The following is a 21,538-nucleotide window of genomic DNA, read 5'->3' as shown; positions in this document are numbered from 1 at the left end:
AATATGTAGGTGTGAAAATTAAATAAATACCGCACCCAAAAATGAATTCTTTTTTATATGTTACTTACTTCCTTACCAACTTGTAGTGGTGGCTAAGAAAAATTCTTGATCTCATGATTTCATGGAGAAAAGATGTAACAAAAAATCAAATTAAACGGGACCCAGCAGTGACCAACTCTGGGCAGCAGCAAACGATGTGAAAAATATCCATCCATCCATCCATTATCCAACCAGCTATATCCTAACTACAGGGTCATGGGGGTCTGCTGGAGCCAATCCCAGCCAACACAGGGCACAAGGCAGGAAACAAACCCCAAGCAGGGCGCCAACCCACCGCAGATGTTAAAAATATCCTCAGGAAAATAAACAAAACTTGTACTCCTTTAAATTAAGTTACGAATTACCATCTGTTTTTAAGATAATTTGAATAGATGTGTATTAATATTATTATTATTTTTGTTCCTTTTTATCTTGTCCCAGTTCTTTGTGGGGTCAACATGTTTGATCAACCTTCTCCAAACAGCTCGGTCCTGCACCTTCTCGCCAGTCTATTGCTCTTTCCTTCAGATCTTCATTCACTTTATCTATCCACCTCGGTTTTGACCTCCCTCGCTTTCTCTGCCCCTTGTCCATCACGCTTTAGCCCACATATTTCTTGTCTCTCTTCATCCCATGCCCATACACCAACATACTTTCCTGTACTTTCTTAGATATCTCTCCCCCAATAATAATAATATTACTATTAAACCTGGGCGTTCGCCCCCTGCTCACTCCGCTTGCCAACCCCAAACATATATATGTAGGTTTTAAAATAAGTCCGATTTAAAGCGTGACATAAAAACGTGACACATAATCATTGCACTTTTAGGCTTAGGATTTTATAAATAGAGTAGATGAATATTTAGATACTTTGCTTTGAGTAAACAGAAATAATTTAAAGCAAGGGTCTTATATGACAATATCCAAGGGCCCTTAGATGGCAAGATCTGGTCATGAGCAGGCCCTTTTCAAATTCAATTACATTTTCAAAAGGCGCTTTTCGACTGCATAGTACGGCACGACACGGTTCAGTTCAGCTCACTTTTGGGGGGTTTTCCACTGGGAACAGTACCTGGTACCTGGTCCTTTTTTTAGTACCACCTCAGCCGAGGTTCCAAGCGCGCCAAACCGTTACCAAAACGTGACGTGTAAACTCTGCTGGTCACTGATAGGCCGGAGAAAATCGTCATTACTGCGTCACTGAACTTGCGACACGAGACACAACAGACCCGCTAGATTTTTAGCACAGCCAGCGAAGGTTCGGACGCACCATTTTGTTTTAACCAAAAATGGCTGTTTCGTGGTCTATTGGGGCGACGCGGAATAAAAAAAGTTTTTCAGGAGGTCGCTAAGCTCTTGGGCGCACATGGCTACCATCGGACTTACAAACAGTGTATGGACAAGTTAAAAAATGCAGTGGAAAAGCGCCATATAACGACACGTGAATAATCCCGCCCACTCTAAAGTGGTACTAAACTGCAGTCGAAACGCAAACCGAGCCGAACCAAGGTGAGCTGTACTGAACCGTGCTGTGCCGTACTATGCAGTGGAAAAGCGCCATTAGATCCTCTATTTGTAAGTTCATAAACCACATTTTGTTTCCTTTTCAGTTTTAAGTGTAGTGACCTGCCATTAGGTGAGTGAATGGTGTCCTGCTCCTCGATGTATGATTGCTGCCGGTTTCTATTACTTTTGATTTTCCTGGATCTTAACTGATCAGGCCTGATCTACGAAGTATCCCATCCATCTATCATCAACCCTGTGTATTCCATTTGGGGGTCATGGGTCGCTGGGGTCAAGGCAGGAGTCAACCCTAGACTGGGCTCTGCTACACTGTGATGTCGCATTCTCACATTTACTCGTATGGAGCGACTTTAGAAGTGTCAGTTGACCTAACCAATGCACCCTTTTTTTTTAATGTGAGCAGGAACACCAGAGTATGCATCATGCAAGCACAGGTGAACGGTCAAAGTCCAGCCAACAGTGTCACCTTTAGAAAATTCAAAGTAATCGCAGAACATCACATTAACGTACTTTGGTAAACTGTGCTTTGTTTGGCTTAAGAGGTCCTTTCTTTGAAGCCGCTTTATCTGAACAAAGTGGGGTGTGACTTTCAAGCCCTACTTTTGCTTATTCAACGATAATGTAAAAATGCAGCTGTCGAAGACACAAAGCCTAAAGTAAACATGACTCTGGCTGCCTGTGCTACTGCTGAAAGCACAGCTAGCAAGTTCTCGGTGTGAGGACTGAAGAACTGCCACGTGTCAAGTTCATGCATTTTTCCTTTCTTTTCAGCACCTCCAAATGAAAGGTCTTAACTATTGACCATGAAAAAAATCGTGTGACGTTCAGCTGTTTGATTGCTGGTTTTTCCCTTTGTGACTTTGTTTTTCTTTGGATTTTTGTTTCTCATTGGCTGAGCTTTCAAAGTAGCAGCTTCCTTTAAATATCTGACATGCCTTATGGACACAGTCGTATTTCAGCAGTGACATTAAGTTTATTGGATTAACAGAAAATATGCATCATAACAAAATTAGACCGGTGCATAAATGTGGGCCCCCCAACAGAGATATGACATCAATACTTAGTTGAGTCTCCTTTTGCTCCTTTGAGCCTCTCGACGCTGTCCTCCTATAGCCTGTGATGAGTGTCTGGATTCTGGATGGAGGTATTTCTGACCATTCTTCATACAAGATCTCTCCAGTTCAGTTCAATTTGATGGACAGCCTGCTTCAAATCATCCCATAGATTTTCAATGATATTCAAGTCAGGGGACTGTGACGGCCATTCCAGAACATTGTACTTCTCCCTCTGCATGAATGCCTTTGTAGATTTCCAACTGTGTTTTGGGTTATTGACTTGTTGGAATATCCAACCCCTGCTTAACTTCAACTTTGTGACTGATGCTTGAACATTATCATGGAGAATTTGTAGATATTGGGTTGAATTCATCCGACCCTCAACTTTAACAAGGGCCCCAGTCCCTGAACTCGCCACACAGCCCCACAGCATGATGGGACCTCCACCAAATCTGACAGGAGGTAGCAGGTGTTTTTCTTCTGCCATGCAAAGCGCTTTTTGTTATGACCAAATAATTCAATTTTTCTCTCATCAGTCCAAAGCACTTTGTTCCCAAATTAATCTGGCTTGTCTGAATGAGCATTGGCATACAACAAGCGACTCTGTTTGTGACGTGAGTGCAGAAAGGGCTTCTCTCTCATCACCCTGCCATACAGATGTTCAGAATTGTAGAGCGATGTACAGATACACCATCTGCAGTGAGATGTCCTTGGAGGTGATCTGTGGTTGTCTGTCACCATTCTCACAATCCTGCTCATATGCCGCTCCTGTATTTTTCTTGGCCTGCCAGACCTGCTGGGTTTAACAGCAACTGTGCCTGTGGCCTTCCATTTCCTGATTCCATTCCTTACAGTTGACACTGACAGTTTAAACCTCTGAGATGGCTTTTTGTAGCCTTCCCCTAAACCAGGAGACTCAACAATCTTTGTTTTCAGATCTTTTGAGAGTTGCTTTGAGGATCCCATGTTGTCAGTCACTCTTTAGAGGAGAGTCAAAGGGAAGGAAGCACAACTTGAGATTGCCCACCTTAAATACCTTTTACCACTCATGACTGGACACTCCTGTCTATGAAGTTCAAGGCTTAACGAGCTCATCATACCAAGTAATCAGCATTGTGCAGTGACAGGCATTCAAATCAGCACAATGACAAGGGGACCCACATTTGTGCACAGCCAATTTTTCACATTTGATTTAATTTCATACATAAATACTGCTTCACGAAAAATGTTTGTTCAGAAAACACCGCAGTAGATGTTCCTAGGAAATGAAAGACATACCACTGTTATCTTTACTGTTGAAAGGAGAGTCAGTTATTGTGCAGGCTCAGAGGGGTTCGCAAACTTTTTCATATGACTGTATATATGAGATTGTGGCTAATTGGTGGAGTGGTGTTCATTGGAAGATAGATAGATAGATACTTTATTAATCCCAAGGGCAAATTCACATACTCCAGCAGCAGCATAATGATTAAAAAGCAATATTGAATTAAAGAGTGGTAAAAATGCAGTGCAAGGTGGAGAGTGCGAGGCAGGTATAACGTACTATAATCTTGTGTAGTGTTAACGTTCCCGCATGGTTGGAACTGAAGAGTCACATAGTGTGGGGTCTCCTCAGTCTGTCAGTGGAGCAGGACGGTGACAGCAGTCTGTCGCTGAAGCTGCTCCTCTGTCTGGAGATGATCCTGTTCAGTGGACTCTCCATGATTGACAGGAGTCTACTCAGCGCCTGTCGCTCTGCCACAGATGTCAAACTTTACTCCTACAATAGAGCCTGCCTTCCTCACCAGTTTGTCCCTCTTCTTTATGCTGCCTCCCCAGCACACCACCTCGTAAAAGAGGGCGCTCGCCACAACCGTCTGATAGAACATCTGCAGCATCTTATTACAGATGTTGAATGACGCCAGCCTTCTAATGAAGTATAGTCGGCTCTGTCCTCTCTTACACTGAGCATCAGTATTGGCAGTCCAGTCCAGTTTATCATCCAGCTGCACTCCCAGGTATTTATAGGTCTGCACCCTCTGCACAGTCACCTCTGATGATCATGAGGTCCATGAGGGGCCTGGGCCTCCTAAAATCCACCACCAGCTCCTTGGTTTTGCTGGTGTTCAGGTGTAGGTGTTTTGAGTCGCACCATTTAACAAAGTCCTTGATTAGGTTCCTATACTCCTCCTCCTGCCCACTCCTGATGCAGCCCACCATAGCAGTGTCGTCAGTGAATTTTTGCACGTGGCAGGACTCAGAGTTGTATTGGAAGTCCAATGTATGTTGGCTAAACAGGACCAGAGAAAGTCCAGTCACCTGCGGCACTCCTGTGCTGCTGACCACAATGTCAGAGCTGCAGTTCCCAAGACGTACATACTGAGGTCTGTCTGTAAGATAATCTCCACAGTCCATGGCACCAGTCTACTCCCATCTCTGTAAGGTTTTTTTTTGAAGTGCATTGTCTGTAAGATAGGCCACTCATGTAGTCAGCTGGTCACTCAGTCTGTTAGTCCACATTGAATTGAAGTGTATTGAATTTAAGCATAAGTTTGAATTCCCATTCTCTCCATAGACATATATATTGCCCAGTCGAAACGATATGTCCGCACATCTGCCACATTGCGAGTGGCAAAAGTGCCATTTAAACTAATAGAGGTAGACATGGAAACCAGGTTTTCTGATGAAAAAACAATAACGTTTAAAACAGTATCGTTTACATACAACAGATTTTGGCAAATCGTTTAAATGCAATTATTTATATCCATTTATACACTAATAATGACAATTATTATTATTATTAAATAATTCACTCCATATAAATAGCATTTCTCGGACTGCCTTCTTAAATCTCCGAAACATTTCTAGACTTCGTCCTGTTGTTACTCAACACAGTACTGAAGTATCGGTTAATGCCTGAGTCACCTCACGTGTAGATTACTGTAATGCTATTCTATCTGGCATCCCACAAAAACGTATCCATCGCTTACAACTTCTTCAAAATTCCGCTGCCAGGATACTAACCTGCTGTTCTAAATCCACTGAACACATCACACCGATTCTCTCTCGACTTCACTGGCTCCCTGTTAACTACAGAATGCAATACACAATACCGCTCTCAATATTTGAAGCTCTCCACAGTCTCACTCCTCTACACCTCACTGATCTCCTCCAGACTTGCACTCCTCTCGCTCACTCAGATCCTGTAATTTGAGAGTATTCAGTCTGGCAATATGGTGCAGCCTTAGTTTGTGAAGACAGACACAACTAAAGACATGAGCATGAAATGATGGTTGTCGCTTTCAAACTGTGTTTCCTCGATGTGCTCCTTCATCTGAACCAATCTCAGCCCGAACAAACTGATTGATCAAAGATACGCTGACAGCTTGCCCTAATGTTGACTGTCGGATAACACGCTCAGCTACTTTGACCACCTTGACTGGACCCTCAGAAGGAATCATCACACCTCCTTTGTTGTTTAACGTGAACTTGTGGTAGCTTTGATCATATGATGCCGATACAGCGTCTGTTACCAAACTAGCACGGCACACGTCACAGGACAGCTTTCTCAAAATCCCGTCTAAGGGCTACCTGACCTCCCACTGCTTCCTGAGGTGGATTTCTTTGGGAAACCTTCAAAGTTTGAGAAATGTTAACAGCTAACAACAATCTACATAGTTAGTGACTAACGTTTAGCCAAAACGTTGTCTGGAGGCTCACTTGAGCACATAAATGCATAGCTTTGCTTACTTAGCCTGACGTAGCTAAAGTTAAGATTATAAAACAGGATTTTCTAATGGCCAATATAACCAAAATAATTGTTCAGCCTTACCTATGAAATGTAATCCCCCGGGATCTGCTTTGGAGCGTCCAGCGGTTTGTAGAATCCCAAGCAGCACATGTTGTCTTAATCCATTACTTCACTCCACAGCAGTGCCACTCGCAATATGGCGGGCGACGTTGACGTACGATGCTGCTGGTCATGCGGCATCTAGTAATTCTATGTCTGTGATTCTGTCCGCTCCTGTTGGGTCTTGAAATTACCCATAAGCTCAGTGACCCTCAGATCTTTTATGCTGTGGCCATTACTGTTATAAAGTGTGCTGCCACCGGAAGATCAATAATGTTCTGATTAACATGAAATCTATGCAAGTTCATTCGCTGGCGCACAGTCTGACCAGTTTCTCCTACTTACAGTCCAGTGTTGGGGCTCCTTATGCACCACATTATGGACCACATTTACAGGAAAGAGGCCATCCTGCAGCCAAAATGTAGACAAATGGGATTGTGTTGATGCTTGTCAAGGTTGTCACGTGCATTCACTCCCTTCCCGTGCATGATGTTGGACTGCTCTCTTTATCTCTTGTGTGCATTTAAGGAGGTTGTTCTTGTTTGTTATAATAAAGTTCTATCCATCATTGTTCATTTGATCCATCTGTCATTCAATTTATCGTTCATTTATTTGTTCTATTACTCTGTTTGTTCATTCTGTCTCTCAGTCTCTCTCTATCTATCATTTGATCGATTTATTAATCAAACTGTCGTTCTATCAGTCAGTCATGAGGTGTAGCATGCAGCGGTCCAGTGCCGCTAAGATTCACACCGACGTGGCCTAGGAGTCAGATGCATATCACTCAGTGGCACACTTAGCTCAAGCTCCTCGCCCTGCACTGCGTTTTCAACAGACATGACTTCTGTGTTGGGTGCAAGTGATAACGGACTAGAAGGGAACTTGTAAAAAGCCTGTCTCCTATCCGGCTTGCCAAATTCTGTAGCTGTCTGGCGCCGCTAAGATTCACACCGTCGAGAAGAAGGTGATTTATTTATTTTTATGGTGGATATTCCAGGGATGCCCCTAGCCTTGGCCTGACCTGCATGCACTCGCAAACAGAGACAAAAACGAAGCAAAGTGGTAATCAAACAGCAAATAAAGAATGTCAGTCAGTCAGTCATTGTCCAACCTGCTATATCCTAACACAGGGTCACGGGGGTCTGCTAGAGCCAATCCCAGCCAGCACAGGGTGCAAGGCAGGAAGAAATCCCGGGCAGGGCGCCAACCCACCGCAGGGCACACACACACACCAAGCACGCACTAGGGACAATGTAGGATCACCAATGCACCTAATGTGCATGTCCTTGGACTGTGGGAGGAAACCAGAGCACCCGGAGGATACCCACGCAGACACGGGGAGAACATGCAAACTCCACGCAGTGAGGACCCAGGAAGCAGACCCAAATCTCCTTACTGTGAGGCAGCAGCGCTACCACTGCTCCACCGTGCCGCCCAATAAAGAATGTAATAAAAAAAACGATACCACCCCTGTTCCCCTTATGGCAATTATACATTAAATTACAACAAAGCACCAACAAAACACACACAGTAAAGTCCATGAAAAACAGCAACGGATGAAATGTAATGATGAAGATAGATAGTCCAGAGATCCGCATGTTGAATGGGAATGTAAAGATAGTCCTTCCGGTAGTTCCTGAAATGGTGAAGACGGGTGGACAAGTTCAGGAGCGCTGCTTTCTTTGCAGGATGGCCATGAATCCACTTACAGTCCTCATGTACACAGGGAGAAGGCAGACAATCCAGACCCCAAACATGAAACGATCGAGGACAAAACGAATAAGTACAGGTAACCCAACAGAAGGCAGAAAGACAGACAGGAACTTGAAACACAAATTCCAAAAACATCTTTTTCTTTTGGTGACCGGCCCCGTTTTTAAAAGCCGCACCTTTAACCCCAACAGCTGCTGCACCCTCTGCCGAAAACCAATCAGGGCCACTGCAGGGACTGCTGGGAGTTGCAGTTTCAAATTTTAGTATCACCGCTACCAGCATAGTAGTCGAAGGGGGTTATGTATAATAGATATGACATCACGAGTGAGGCCTCATCTTGAGTACTGTGTGCAGTTTTGGTCTCCATATTACAAAGTTAACATAGCAGTGCTTGATAAAGCCCAGAGAAGATCTACGAGACTCATTGAAGGACCGCAATGAGGAGAAACTGAAGGAGGTGAACCTTTGTAGGCAAATAGGAGATTAGGTGGTAAATGACACACAAATGTTGGTAAAGTTTTTCTTCATACAGAAGATCATAGACGTGCAGTAAATTAAGTGTGGTGGACTGTAAGACTTTAGAGATCTTCAGAATTGGACTTGAAGTTATTCTGGAGAAATTAGATGAGCAGGATTGAGAAACGTCGTTGTGCTGAATGGCCTGTTCTTGTCAAAACTGAAATCAACAGAGCCTAAATTACACCTGCATTAAATAGTAATTGCAGCTTTGTTACTTCACAGTGCCGTATTTATATTGTTGATTTGAAGTGGTGTGAGAAGATTGAATTAACTGTTTTCTTTTCCAATTCATTTTAGGCTCTGATGATTTATCTGCCAAACTCTGGGATGTCTGTACGGGGCAGTGTATTTATGGAATACAGACGCACACCTGTGCAGCGGTGAAGTTTGATGAACAAAAGCTGGTAACGGGATCATTTGACAACACGATAGCTTGCTGGGAATGGAGCTCAGGGGCCAAAATTCAGCACTTCCGGGGCCACACGGGTGCAGGTAACGTGACCTCCAGCTGTCATGGAGAATCCACTCATCCTGGGGGTTTGAAGGGCTTTCTAGTCGTAATTGAACTGAACCATTTTAGACTTGGCCGCAGTGACTTTGGTGCACTTAAACCCAGCAGTGCAAGGTCTACCGGTGGAGCTTGAGACAGTCAGCTAGTACGGGGAGTCCCAAACCCGGTCCTGGGGACCCCCTCGAACAACAACAATATTTATTTCTATAGCACGTTTTCATACAAATGAAAAAATATAAAAATAAAATTAGGCAATACTAATTAACATAGAATAAAAGTAAGGTCCAATGGCCAGTTAGGGCAGACAAAACAAAAAAAAAAAACAAAATCTGCAGGGGTCCAAAGGCCACAAGAAACTGGCCATTCTACTTGACATAAAAGATCTCAATCAGGCTTTCAGGCTTCATGTGCAAGAATTAGATGATGACGGCCATGTGGACCTCTGGCCTTCAATCCATTAATGGAGGGACTGCCCAGTGCTTTGATCAGGTGGTGGGGACGCAGACCGCCAGCACAGAAAACCGGGAAAAGAACAGCAGAGAAATTAGGAGTTGATACAGATTTCGGAGCCACAATTAAAAAATAATAATTCAATGCATATACAGAATATCAGGGTTACGCTGAAATGAAGCTATAAGAAAGCCAAGTTAACATAACGGATTGTTGACAGTTTTTTAAAGTGCTCCGCCGTATTAGCCTGGCGAATTTCTATCGGTAAACTCGTATTCCAGATTTGAGGTGCATTTTTAGCACAAACACACCTTCTTTGTCGTTAGCCTGGCCTTCCAGATGAGGGCCACAATATCCATTCATCCATTATCCAACCCGCTATATCCTAACTACAGGGTCACGGGGGTCTGCTGGAGCCAATCCCAGCCAACACAGGACACAATTCAGGAAACAAACCCTGGGCAGGGCGCACACACACCGAGCACACACTAGGGACAATTTAGAATCGCCAATGCACCTAACCTGCACAATATGTATGATTTAATTTGTATTAGCAGTTACAACTTACAGCTGCTTGTTTAGTTGGTTTTGTTATTTATAGACTATTGTTGGCAATAAAATGTTTCAATACAAATTTACACCATTTGTGAAACAATGCATCGTTTCTTTAAATGGAAAATGTTTAGTTTAAATAAAAGTGGCACTGTTTGCTTAAAAAAAAAAAATTGACAAGTTCATTTAAACAACGGAAAAAAAAACACCCGCCATCAGTACTTTTTTTGTTGGTTATTCTGATAAGAAGAATAGCTTACTGACACACCATATCTTACTTCTGTTTGAAATTGTCCACTTCAAGCCAGTGTCAATACAGAGGTGACCCTTAAAGAATCAACCAGAGATGTGAAAGGACTTCAAGTGGAGTCTTACTTGTGCTTCTCGTGAGTCTTCTGTGTCGACTATTAATGATTGCCTTCTCTTTTCTCTTTCTCTTGGTTGGCAGTCTTCAGCATCGACTATAATGATGAACTTGACACCTTAGTCAGCGGCTCTGCAGATTTTACTGTGAAAGTGTGGTCGTTGTCTGCAGGCACCTGCCTCAACACTCTGACAGGGCACACTGAGTGGGTGACCAAGGTAAATATCGAATAATTCACAGACAGAATGCTACCAGGCACACATGCCTTGAGATACAAATTGAGGTCCTATGGAGGTCTTCAGTCCTACAGAAAGATCACGAAGCTGCGATAAAAGACAACAAAGCAGATATTCACTAAATACTTCGGCAACAGCAGCCCAGCTTAAAAGTGGTAGCTTTGAAATTCATCATAGGAGTCCTTTTCAAGGAGAACTGGTTCATATGTCCCTAAAGTCACGTGTTTTAATTATGTCAAGCGGGAAGATTGACTCATCAGAATGACAACACAGAGGATACCACTCTAATGCAGTGATCCCCCATTTCAGTTAGCAAAAGACACCTGATATTTCAGAAATGTCACATAATTTGAGATTGACGAGTGGTGCCGAGAGCTTTTCTTGTGTTAAATCTTTTAAATACACATTTTTTACACAAGCCCTGACTTACCGATTACGTAAAGTGTTCTAAAATTTGCAACAATAACACACTACTTTTGTGTTTCTTTTCAGGTCATTTTACAGAAGAGTCAAGTGGAATCAGTTATGCACAGTCCAGGAGATTACATTTTATTAAGCGCTGATAAATATAAAATTAAGGTACACCCATTTTTTTTGCTAAATGTAAGGTTTTCTAAGGTGAAGGATATATTTTTAATAAGTAGAGGTCTCGATACATTTTTTTTTTTGTACTGCCATTCTCTTCTTACATTTCAAAGATCAGCAGTCAAATGAGCAAAGGTCATTTCCAGTTGTGATAACAACATTCTCTAATTACAGTACAATCCCTATTAACCGGCCACCTTGGGACTGGACCAATGGCCGGTTGCCGTTTTGGCCGGTTAATCAGACGCATACCTATTTTCATGTACAAAAATATTTCTAAGGTATGTACTGTACCTCTTTGACGTTCCTGAACAAACCATATCTACAGGGCTTCATCCACGATTTCGCACACGGGTTTTTTTCTCGTACAACGACTGGCTAGTGTGGTGTAGCGGGTCCACAGCTCAAGTCAAAAAGGCCACTTTTTAAATAAATAATCGCCGCACACGCGGCTTAGCAAGTATGTGTGGCCGATAGGTTCCCGGGAAATTCGTGATGCGGGTGATCCTAGCTTAAGTGCACAGGTGAAGAGTCGTCCGCTTCCATAATTGTTCCCAGGAGCTGCTAATTGCCATATCTGATCCACGTCCCGTGATAAATAGAAGGCGGTGGCTATGGGGAGAACAGGAAAGAACGGGAGGTTTAAATGGAGAGGAAAGCCGGTGCAGGGGAGCGGGCAGATTCGATGGAGCAAAGGCAGACAGCTGGCTGTTTGGCCGACACTCAGTGGGGCTGAAGAAAGCGGTCGCTCCAGCTGAGCGATCATGGAGCTGCAGTGACCACTATTGAAGACGACTGGCAGTCGTGGAGGCTTTGGGCTGGTTTAGCCCCAGCGTGAGAACTCTGCAGCTGCTTGAATAAATGAGTATGTGTTTAGGTAAAGTACCACTTCTGGTTGATGGATTTGGCCCAAAAGTTGATAGAAAGTTGACATTTTGTACAATAATACTTGTATGCAAAATTTGGTTCATCTTGGTGAAAGCGTGCTCAAGTTATCGTGTTTACACACACAGTCTGATTTATTCAACTTTACTTTTCTAATAATTGTTCAATACATCATTAATTTGATTTGTTGTTGATGGTTCTTTAATGTACGTAATATAAAAATATAATCCTTGCCTTGTGGTTTACTCCTCAAATATCCATCCTCATATCTGAGTATACGAGAAAGTCGAGGGGGGGACCACTCACGATTTTTTTTTCTTTTTTATATTGTAAAATTGCTCTTGCCGTATCCATTATTGACATGTGTGACTCCTAGGAGAAGGCTGTCCACAAGACCCCACACTATTGTTTTAATTGTAACTTACCCATTGAATCTGCTTCTCCAGTACAGAAGCCTTTGTTGGCAGTATGAGTGCAGGGAGCAGCGCCGCACAAGGTGCCATTCCTCTGCAGAGCACTCAAACACTCTCTTACACTAGCCGTTTAGTGTCATGTGGGTTAACCATTCAGACTCCACAAAGAAGGCATCCCAGCCACACACTAAACCAAGACACAACTGCTATGAAGTGGCAGAGCTGTACATGTTGGCATCATGCAACACACTTGCAGTGTCCTAGAATGAGAACAGTAAGAGCTTTAGTGACTAAATTCCACATTGCAGAGCGAGAAGCAAAAAATAACGACAACTGCTAAAGTAAGACTCAAGTAATTAAGCAAAGGCCTTATAGCTGCTAATAAGAAGTACACATAAGAAATGTATAGAATGCATGTAACTGGGATTCTTTCCAGAAGGCGACTTGATAAAGATGTTTAGCCTGAGTCTGTTGACATATTTAAGGTTTTCTGAAGCCTTTTGGTTTTAACATATCACAGAGTGGCTTCTTCTAAGTGTGACTATGATGAGTAATGTTTCCTTTTCTGTTCCTTGTTTCGTAGATCTGGCCAATTGGCAGAGAAATCAACTGCAAATGTCTGAAGACCCTTTCCGTCTCTGAAGACCGCAGTGTGTGTTTGCAGCCGAGATTGCAGTTCGATGGGCGGTACATCGTTTGTAGTTCTGATATTGGACTGTACCAGTGGGACTTTGCCAGCTACGACATTCTCAGGTAACCACCCATGACCAAAAGGGTTGTCCAATCAGCCAAAAGTGAAAGATTGAGTATTCATGTTAAAGATGCATATGCAAAAGTATTTGAATATTGGTTAAATATTTGAGGTGACACATGTATCTTTGTATAATATTTTTTCCATTTATGTTAATAGTTTTACACCTATGTTTATGTTTCATGTACTGTTGCTTAAAATACATAAATCAAAACTCCCATGAATGTGACACTTCAAAACAAAGCCCGTCACAAAAACTGGATTCTCTGTGTACACAAAGTGGGGAGCTCAGAGAGAACGTTTACTCGGAAACATTTCTCACTGCCTGTAGCACACATAATAAACCCAGGCAGAATCATCATGATTGCACACATTAAACACTGTCATTAATATATATTTTTTCCCCCAGCTAAGCCTCTTTTTGATCCTAAATGTGAGTGTCCATCTACGTTATATACTGCTCATAAAAATTAAAGGAACACTTTGAAAACACATCAGATCTCAATGGGGAAAAAAAATCCTGCTGGCTGTCTCTACTGATATGGACTGATGTGGTGATGTGTGAGTAACAAAAGGATGGAAATGAAAATGATCAACCGACAGAGGGACACCCCGAAAATCAAAGGGAAAAAATGAGGCAGTGGCAGGCAAGCGAGTCTTATTATGATGAAATTTCATTGCAGCAACTCCAAATCGTACTCAGTAGTTTGTATGCCCCCACGTGCTTGTATGCCTGCCTGACAAGGTCCTAATGAGACGACAGATGGTGTCCTGGGGGATATCCTCCCAGATTTGGACCAGGGCATCCCTGAGCTCCTGGACAGTCTGAGGCGTCAGATGGACTGAAACATAATCATATTTTTAGGAAGTCACTGTGCACTGGAGAGATTCCAAAGGACTGGAAAATGGCAAATATCATCCCATTATATAAAAAGGGTGACCGGGCAGATCCAAGCAACTACAGGCCAGTAAGCTTAACATGCATCACAGAAAAAGGAATGGAAGGAATTATTAAGGATAAGATTGAGCAACACATGGCAAAGACAGGAGTTATTCTGAACAGTCAGTGTGGGTTTAGAAGAGGAAGGTCGTGTTTTACTAACATGTTGGAATTCTATGAGGTTGCAACAAAAGCATACGATCAAAGTGGAGAAGATGATATTATTTATCTTGACTTTCAGAAAGCATTTGATAAGGTGCCACATGAGAGGTTTGGCATCAAATTAAAAGAAGTGGCAGTTCAGGGTGATATTTTTAGATGGGTGCAGAATTGGCTCAGACACAGGAAGCAGAGGGTGATGGTGTGAGGAACCTCATCAGAACTGGCCGATGTTAAGAGTGGTGACCAGCAGGGGTCATTGCTAGGGCCGCTGCTATTTTTAATATCTATAAATGATTTAGATAGGAATATAAGTAACAAACTGGTGAAGTTTGCAGGTGGATTAGCAGATAATTTGGAATCCGTTATATCATCACAGAAGGACTTGGGCAGCATACAGGATTGGGCAGATTTGTGGACGATGAAATTTAATGTCAGTAAATGTAAAGAATTACACATAGGAAGTAAAAATATTAGGTTTGAATACACAATGGGCGGTCGGAAAATCGAGAATACACCTTATGACAAGGATTTAGGAGTCATAGTGGACGCTAAGCTATCAACTTCCCAACAGTGTTCAGAAGCCATTAAGAAGGCTAACAGAATGTTAGGTTATATAGCGCCTTGATGTGTGGAGTACAAGTCCAAGGAAGTTCTGCTCAACCTTTATAACACACTGGTGAGGCCTCATCTGGACTCCTGTGTGTGGAGTTTTGGTCTCCAGGCTACAAAAAGGACATAGCAGCACTAAAGAAGGTCCAGAGAAGAGCGACTAGGCTGATTCAGAGCTACAGGGGTTGAATTATGAGGAAAGATTAAAAGAGCTGAGCCTTTACAGTTTAAGCAAAAGAAGATTAAGAGGTGACATGATTGAAGTGTTTAAAATTATGAAGGGAATTAGTACAGTGGATCGAAGCTTGTATTTTAAAATGAGTTCATCAAGAACACGGGGACACAGTTGGAAACTTGTTAAGGGTAAATTTCGCACAAACATTAGGAAGTTTTTCTTTACACAAAGAACGATAGACGCTTGGAATAAGCGACCAAGTAGTGTGGTAGACAGTAAGACGTTGGGACTTTCAAAACTCGACTTGATGTTTTCTTGAAGGAAACAAGTGGAGAGGACTGGCGAGCTTTGTTGGGCTGAATGGCCTGTTCTCGTCTAGATTGTTCTAATGTTCTGATAATGTCCCACCCAGAGGTGTTAGATTGAGGTCAGGCAAGTGAGTGGGGGGGCCAGTCAATGGTTTCAATTCCTTCATCCTCCAGGAACTGCCTGCATAGTCTCGCCACTTGAGGCCAGGCATTGTCATGCACTAGGAGGAACCCAGGAGCCCACTGCACCAGCATACGGTCTGACAATGCCTCTAAGGATTTCATCTCGATACCTAATGGCAGTCCAGGTGTCGTTGTCTAGCCTGACCCAATCCCAGGACCTTCTATGAGGGGCCCTGTCCAGCTCTCCTACAGTAACTGCCTGTGTCCTGGAATCTCCTCCATGTCCTTGAGACTGTGCTGGGAGACACAGCAAACCTTCTGGCAATCGGAGGCACGTTTTGATGTGCCAGCCATCTTGGAGAAGTTGGACTACCTGTGCCAGCTCTGTAGGGTCCACGTATGGCCTCAAGCTACCAGTAGTGACACTGACCGTAGCAAAATGTAAAACGAGTAACAAAACAGATGAGGTGGGAAAAATGTCAGTGGCCTCCCTCCACCTGTTAACCCATTCATTCCTGTTTTGGGGGTCGTCTCAGTGTTGCCCCTCCAGTGCACCAAAGTGGCTGAAACTGATGAACAAGCCCCTCTGCTACTGAACTGAGCAAATCAACAGCTCACAAGTGTCACTGACTTGATGTTATAAAGATGATTAATGATTAAAAAGGATGCCTTTAATTTTTTTGAGCCGTTTACGTATTGAGGCACTGCGAGTCTGTATTTGCCTCATGTAAAACTATGATGTTAACCAACAGTACAGAACAAGAGGCGTAGGCAGCAGATGTGAACAGTGCACAAAATGATTTGATTCTGTGCAGCGTGGTGAGGCACCAGTTGAGTGTCACCTCTGACGTCACTTTCCGAGGCATTTGTTGCGTGTACGTCTGACTTGCATTTCATTTTTCATTTCAATAAATGGCGTTTGCAACAGCACTGTAATACAGTAAGTGAAATTTGAAATGGATCAAATGGTGAAAGAACTATTCCAGTTACAGCCCATTGAATGTCACTTAGGGGGGAGATGCTGAAGGCCTGAGTGAGGGTCCTGGAAGGCCAGTGTGACCACTTCTTCACCATTAATAAAATTTAGTTTTTTTATTTACATCAGGTTGAATGATTTTACTGACACTGATTTTTACTTGGCTTATATTTTGGGTACATCTGGAAATCTGAAGTTAATCAATGAAAGTAAAAGTGTCCCTTTCTCTGCGGGTACTCAATCTAATTGCCTAGGAGGCTCTTCAGAATAAACGTACACGGGCTGTAGATGGGATTTGGAGCTTTCTGTGAGTCTGAACGATGAATTGGGGCCACCCCAGGACCCTAACATGAGAAACCACTGAGTCTGCAGATAGAAACCTTGATTGTATTAAAGCAGCTCATTTTCTGTTTTGTGACTTCCTGCCTGAGACCCTGTGCTTTGATTCTTTCATTTTGATTTTTGGCTTATGAACTTTGCACAATTTTTGACATTTTTCCTGATCCATTTATAAAAAATCTGCTTTATTTCTCTTTGTGTCAGAACAGGAATGAGACTGTCACCTTCTTCTTCTTCTTCTTCTTCTTTTCTCTCAGCTGCTCGCCACAGTGGACCATCTTGTTCCTTCTCTTCCTGCCCTCGTCATCTTGTGACATTCACCACATCCATAAACCTCCTCTTAGGCCTTCCTCTTGTCCTCTCACCTGGCAGCTCTATCCTTAGCACCCTCATCTCTCCTCTGCACATGTCCAAACCACTGCAATCTCGCCTCTCTGACTTTGTCTCCCACCCGTCCCACCTGAGCTGACCCTCTAATGTCCTCATTTCTAATCCTGTCCATCCTCGTCACACCCAATGCAAATGTTAGCCTCTTTAATTCTGTCCCCTGTGCCACCGTCTCCAGCCCATATAACATAGATATCCTCACTACCATCCTGTAGACCTTCCCTGTCACTCTTGCTGTCACAAGTCACCCCTGACACTCTTCTCCACCCCTTCCACCCTGCCTGCACTCTCTTCTTCACTTCCCCTCTTCACTCTGTACTGTAAGCTCCTCCGCCTTCGCCAGCTCCACTCCTCTGACCTCCACACACACGTATTCTGTCCTGGTGGTCCTGCTGACCTTCATTCCTCTCCAGGTTCTCCTCCAGCTGCTCCCGACTCTCACTACAGATCACAACGTCATCAGCAGACATCACAGTCCACGGGGACTCCTGTCTGATCTCGTCTGCCAGTCTGTCCATCAACGTTGCAAATAATTAAGGGCTCACCAATTATGAAGTTTCTTTGAGTAAAAGCCTGCAGCCATGGGGGTCCCGAGGACAGGACTTGAAAATGTATGACTTTGCACCTTTAGGCTGTTTGTTGCAGTTCCTCGTAAGGTGGAGACTCGGTCCGTTTCACTTTATTTGTGTTTACGGTGCCTTTCACAAAGCACAGCGTAGTACTAGTAGAACACTACAAGTCTAGTAAGAGTGTAAAAGTGTAAAAACAGGCAAAAAACCCTGAGAGGTCAAAGGTCCGAGACCCGCAGTATGCCTCTGTTTAAATGACGTGTGCCTCTCCTTCTGTTTCAGGGTTATAAAGATGCTGGACTCGGCCAACCTGTCCTTGCTAAGTTTTGGAGAAGTCTTTGCTTTGTTGTTTGACACTCACTATTTATACATAATGGACCTGAGGACAGAAAGGATCACCGGCCGCTGGCCTCTGCCGGCCTACAGGAAGTCCAAAAGAGGCTCGAGCTTTCTGGCCGGAGACACGGCCTGGCTGAATGGACTGGATGGTCAGAATGACGCTGGCCTCGTCTTCGCCACAAGCATGCCTGACCACAGCATCCACTTAGTGTTATGGAAAGAGAACGGCTAAACGAGGGGGCCGCTTTTTGGAGCCGACACCCACCCCGGCGTGCACGCACACACCAATACATTCACACACACAGGTGGATACCCTTAGTGAGAACTGGTGCTGCTGCTTCTTCTAAAACTCTTGTCATGGAACCAAGGCTCTGCATGTACCAAAGGTTTGCACCCGACTACCGTGTCATCCAGCACACAGAGTCACACGCCGAAGGCAGCCAGCGAGGGGGGGGTTAAGCGGTCATCTCGCTCTGGTGGTCATCTCGCTCAGTATTCATCAAATCACATCCATGGGGTTGCAGGGAACAACGCTGAGGATTTGGGAGGTTCACTTCAACAAAATGTTAAAAGAACAATAAAATTACAATTTGAACTTTATTTCTTTTTGTTCTGCACCCCAACAGATCTGTGTGAGCTGCCACTCCCCTCTGTCCTGACGCCGCTGTTTATTTATTTTTCTTTAAGAGGTATAAACATGAATGACATGACTCAGTATTAAAACATTTTATACTTACAAATACATCTGAAGGAATGTCCTGTGTTTATTTTAGCATATCGGGGTGTCAGCCTCCAGTCCTGGGGGGGCACCAGGTTTGACAACAGAGGAGGTGATCCAGTAGATGTGCCCTTGGCTTCAGATAGATAGATACTTTATTAATCCCAAGGGTTGTTGTACCGTGTTAGCCATTATGAATGTAGAGAAAAGCCAAGCAAAATGACACCTTTTATTGGCTAACTAAAAAGATTACAATATGCAAGCTTTCGAGGCAACTCAGGATTACATCTCGCCTGAAGAAGGGGCCTGAGTTGCCTCGAAAGCTTGCATATTGTAATCTTTTTAGTTAGCCAATTTAAGGGTTCAATTTGCTTGGCTTTTCTCTTAATCCCAAGGGGAAATTCACATAATCCCGCAGCAATATACTGATACAAAGAAACAATATTAAATAGTAATAAAAATAAAAAAGCAGACAATAATTTTGAGTAATGTTAGCATTTACTCCCCCGGGGAATTGAAGAGTCGCATAGTGTGGGGTCTCCTCAGTCTGTCAGTGGATCAGGACAGTGACAAAGTCTGTCACTGAAGCTGCTCCTCTGTCTGGAGATGATCCTGTTCAGTGGATGCAGTGGACTCTTCATGATTGACAGGAGTTTGCTCAGCGCCCGTCACTCTGCCACGGATGTCAAACTGTCTTACTTTACTCCTACAATAGAGCCTGCCTTCTTAACAAGTTTGTCCAGGCGTGAGGCGTCTTTCATCTTTATGCTGCCACCCCAGCACACCACCACGTAGATGAGGGCGCTCGCCACAACCGTCTGGTAGACCATCTGCAGCATCTTATTGCAGATGTTGAAGGATGCCAACCTTCTCAGAGAGTATAGTCGGCTCTGACCTTTCTTACACAGAGCATCAGTATTGGCAGTCCAGTCCAATTTGTCATCCAGCTGCACTCCCAGATATTTAAAGGTCTGCACCCTCTGCACAGTCACCTCTGATGATCACAGGGTCCATGAGGGGACATTGAATTGCTTCAGTTACATTGAAGGATAGATAGACATGAAAGGCACTATAAAATATATTAATAGATTTGAAAGGCACTGTATAATAAATTTAGATAAGACATAAAAGGCACTATATACTAGAGAGAGATGTGAAAAGCACTGCATAATGATTAATATAAAGATTAGATTAGTTACTTTAGTAATCCCAAGGGGAAATTCTCTATATAATAAATATAGATATTTATGAAAGGCACTATATAATTTACAGATTTGAAAGGCATTATATAATAGATAAATTTAGATAAGACATGAAAGGCACAATATACTAGAGAGAGATGGGGGGGAAAAGCACTATATAATGATAAATATGAAGATTAGATTAGATTAAATACTTTAGTAATCCCAAGGGGAAATTCTAAATATAATAAAATACAGATATTTATGAAAGGCACTATATAATACATAGATGGGTAGAGCAATAGATGATTCTTTATCTGTCCCTAAAACTAAAGTTTGAATTTTACAAAAGCTCCATAAATATATATACACTCACCTAAAGGATTATTAGGAACACCTGTTCAATTTCTCATTAACGCAATTATCTAATCAACCAATCACATGGCAGTTGCTTCAGTGCATTTAGGGGTGTGGTCCTGGTCAAGACAATCTCCTGAACTCCAAACTGAATGTCAGAATGGCAAAGAAAGGGGATTTAAGCAATTTGGAGCGTGGCATGGTTGTTGGTGCCAGACAGGCTGGTCTGAGTATTTCACAATCTGCTCAGTTACTGGGATTTTCACGCACAACCATTTCTAGGGTTTACAAAGACTGGTGTGAAAAGGGAAAAACATCCAGTATGCGGCAGTCCTGTGGGCGAAAATGCCTTGTTGATGCTAGAGGTCAGAGGAGAATGAATGGGCCGACTGATTCAAGCTGATAGAAGAGCAACTTTGACTGAAATAACCACTCGTTACAACCGAGGTATGCAGCAAAGCATTTGTGAAGCCACAACACGCACAACCTTGAGGCGGATGGGCTACAACAGCAGAAGACCCCACCGGGTACCACTCATCTCCACTACAAATAGGAAAAAGAGGCTACAATTTGCACGAGCTCACCAAAATTGGACAGTTGAAGACTGGAAAAATGTCGCCTGGTCTGATGAGTCTCGATTTCTGTTGAGACATTCAAATGGTGGAGTCAGAATTTGGCGTAAACTGAATGAGAACATGGATCCATCATGCCTTGTTACCACTGTGCAGGCTGGTGGTGGTGTAATGGTGTGGGGGATGTTTTCTTGGCACACTTTAGGCCCCTTAGTGCCAATTAGGCATCGTTTAAATGCCACGGGCTACCTGAGCATTGTTTCTGACCATGTCCATCTCTTCATGACCACCATGTACCCATCCTCTGATGGCTACTTCCAGCAGGATAATGCACCATGTCACAAAGCTCGAATCATT

At 43.2% G+C, this 21,538-nt stretch overlaps 1 protein-coding gene across 1 annotated transcript in view; it reads left to right on the top strand.

Annotated features, from left to right (window-relative positions):
* Window positions 1-18,802, top strand: part of fbxw2 (F-box and WD repeat domain containing 2) — a 56,310-nt gene extending 37,508 nt beyond the window's left edge. Inside the window, exons 3-7 of the mRNA XM_039774481.1 lie at window positions 8,977-9,171; window positions 10,641-10,774; window positions 11,285-11,371; window positions 13,259-13,428; window positions 18,297-18,802. Coding sequence (XP_039630415.1) covers window positions 8,977-9,171; window positions 10,641-10,774; window positions 11,285-11,371; window positions 13,259-13,428; window positions 18,297-18,585 — 875 coding nt within the window. The 3' untranslated portion in view covers window positions 18,586-18,802. The remainder of the gene's footprint in view (window positions 1-8,976; window positions 9,172-10,640; window positions 10,775-11,284; window positions 11,372-13,258; window positions 13,429-18,296) is intronic.
* Window positions 18,803-21,538: the final 2,736 nt, after the last annotated feature.

Source organism: Polypterus senegalus, chromosome 13 (genome assembly GCF_016835505.1).
Source record: "Polypterus senegalus isolate Bchr_013 chromosome 13, ASM1683550v1, whole genome shotgun sequence".
In the NCBI taxonomy this organism is placed as follows: domain Eukaryota; kingdom Metazoa; phylum Chordata; class Cladistia; order Polypteriformes; family Polypteridae; genus Polypterus; species Polypterus senegalus.
The sequence above is the reverse complement of the archived record's forward strand: the minus strand, read 5'-3'. Positions and strand labels throughout refer to the sequence as shown.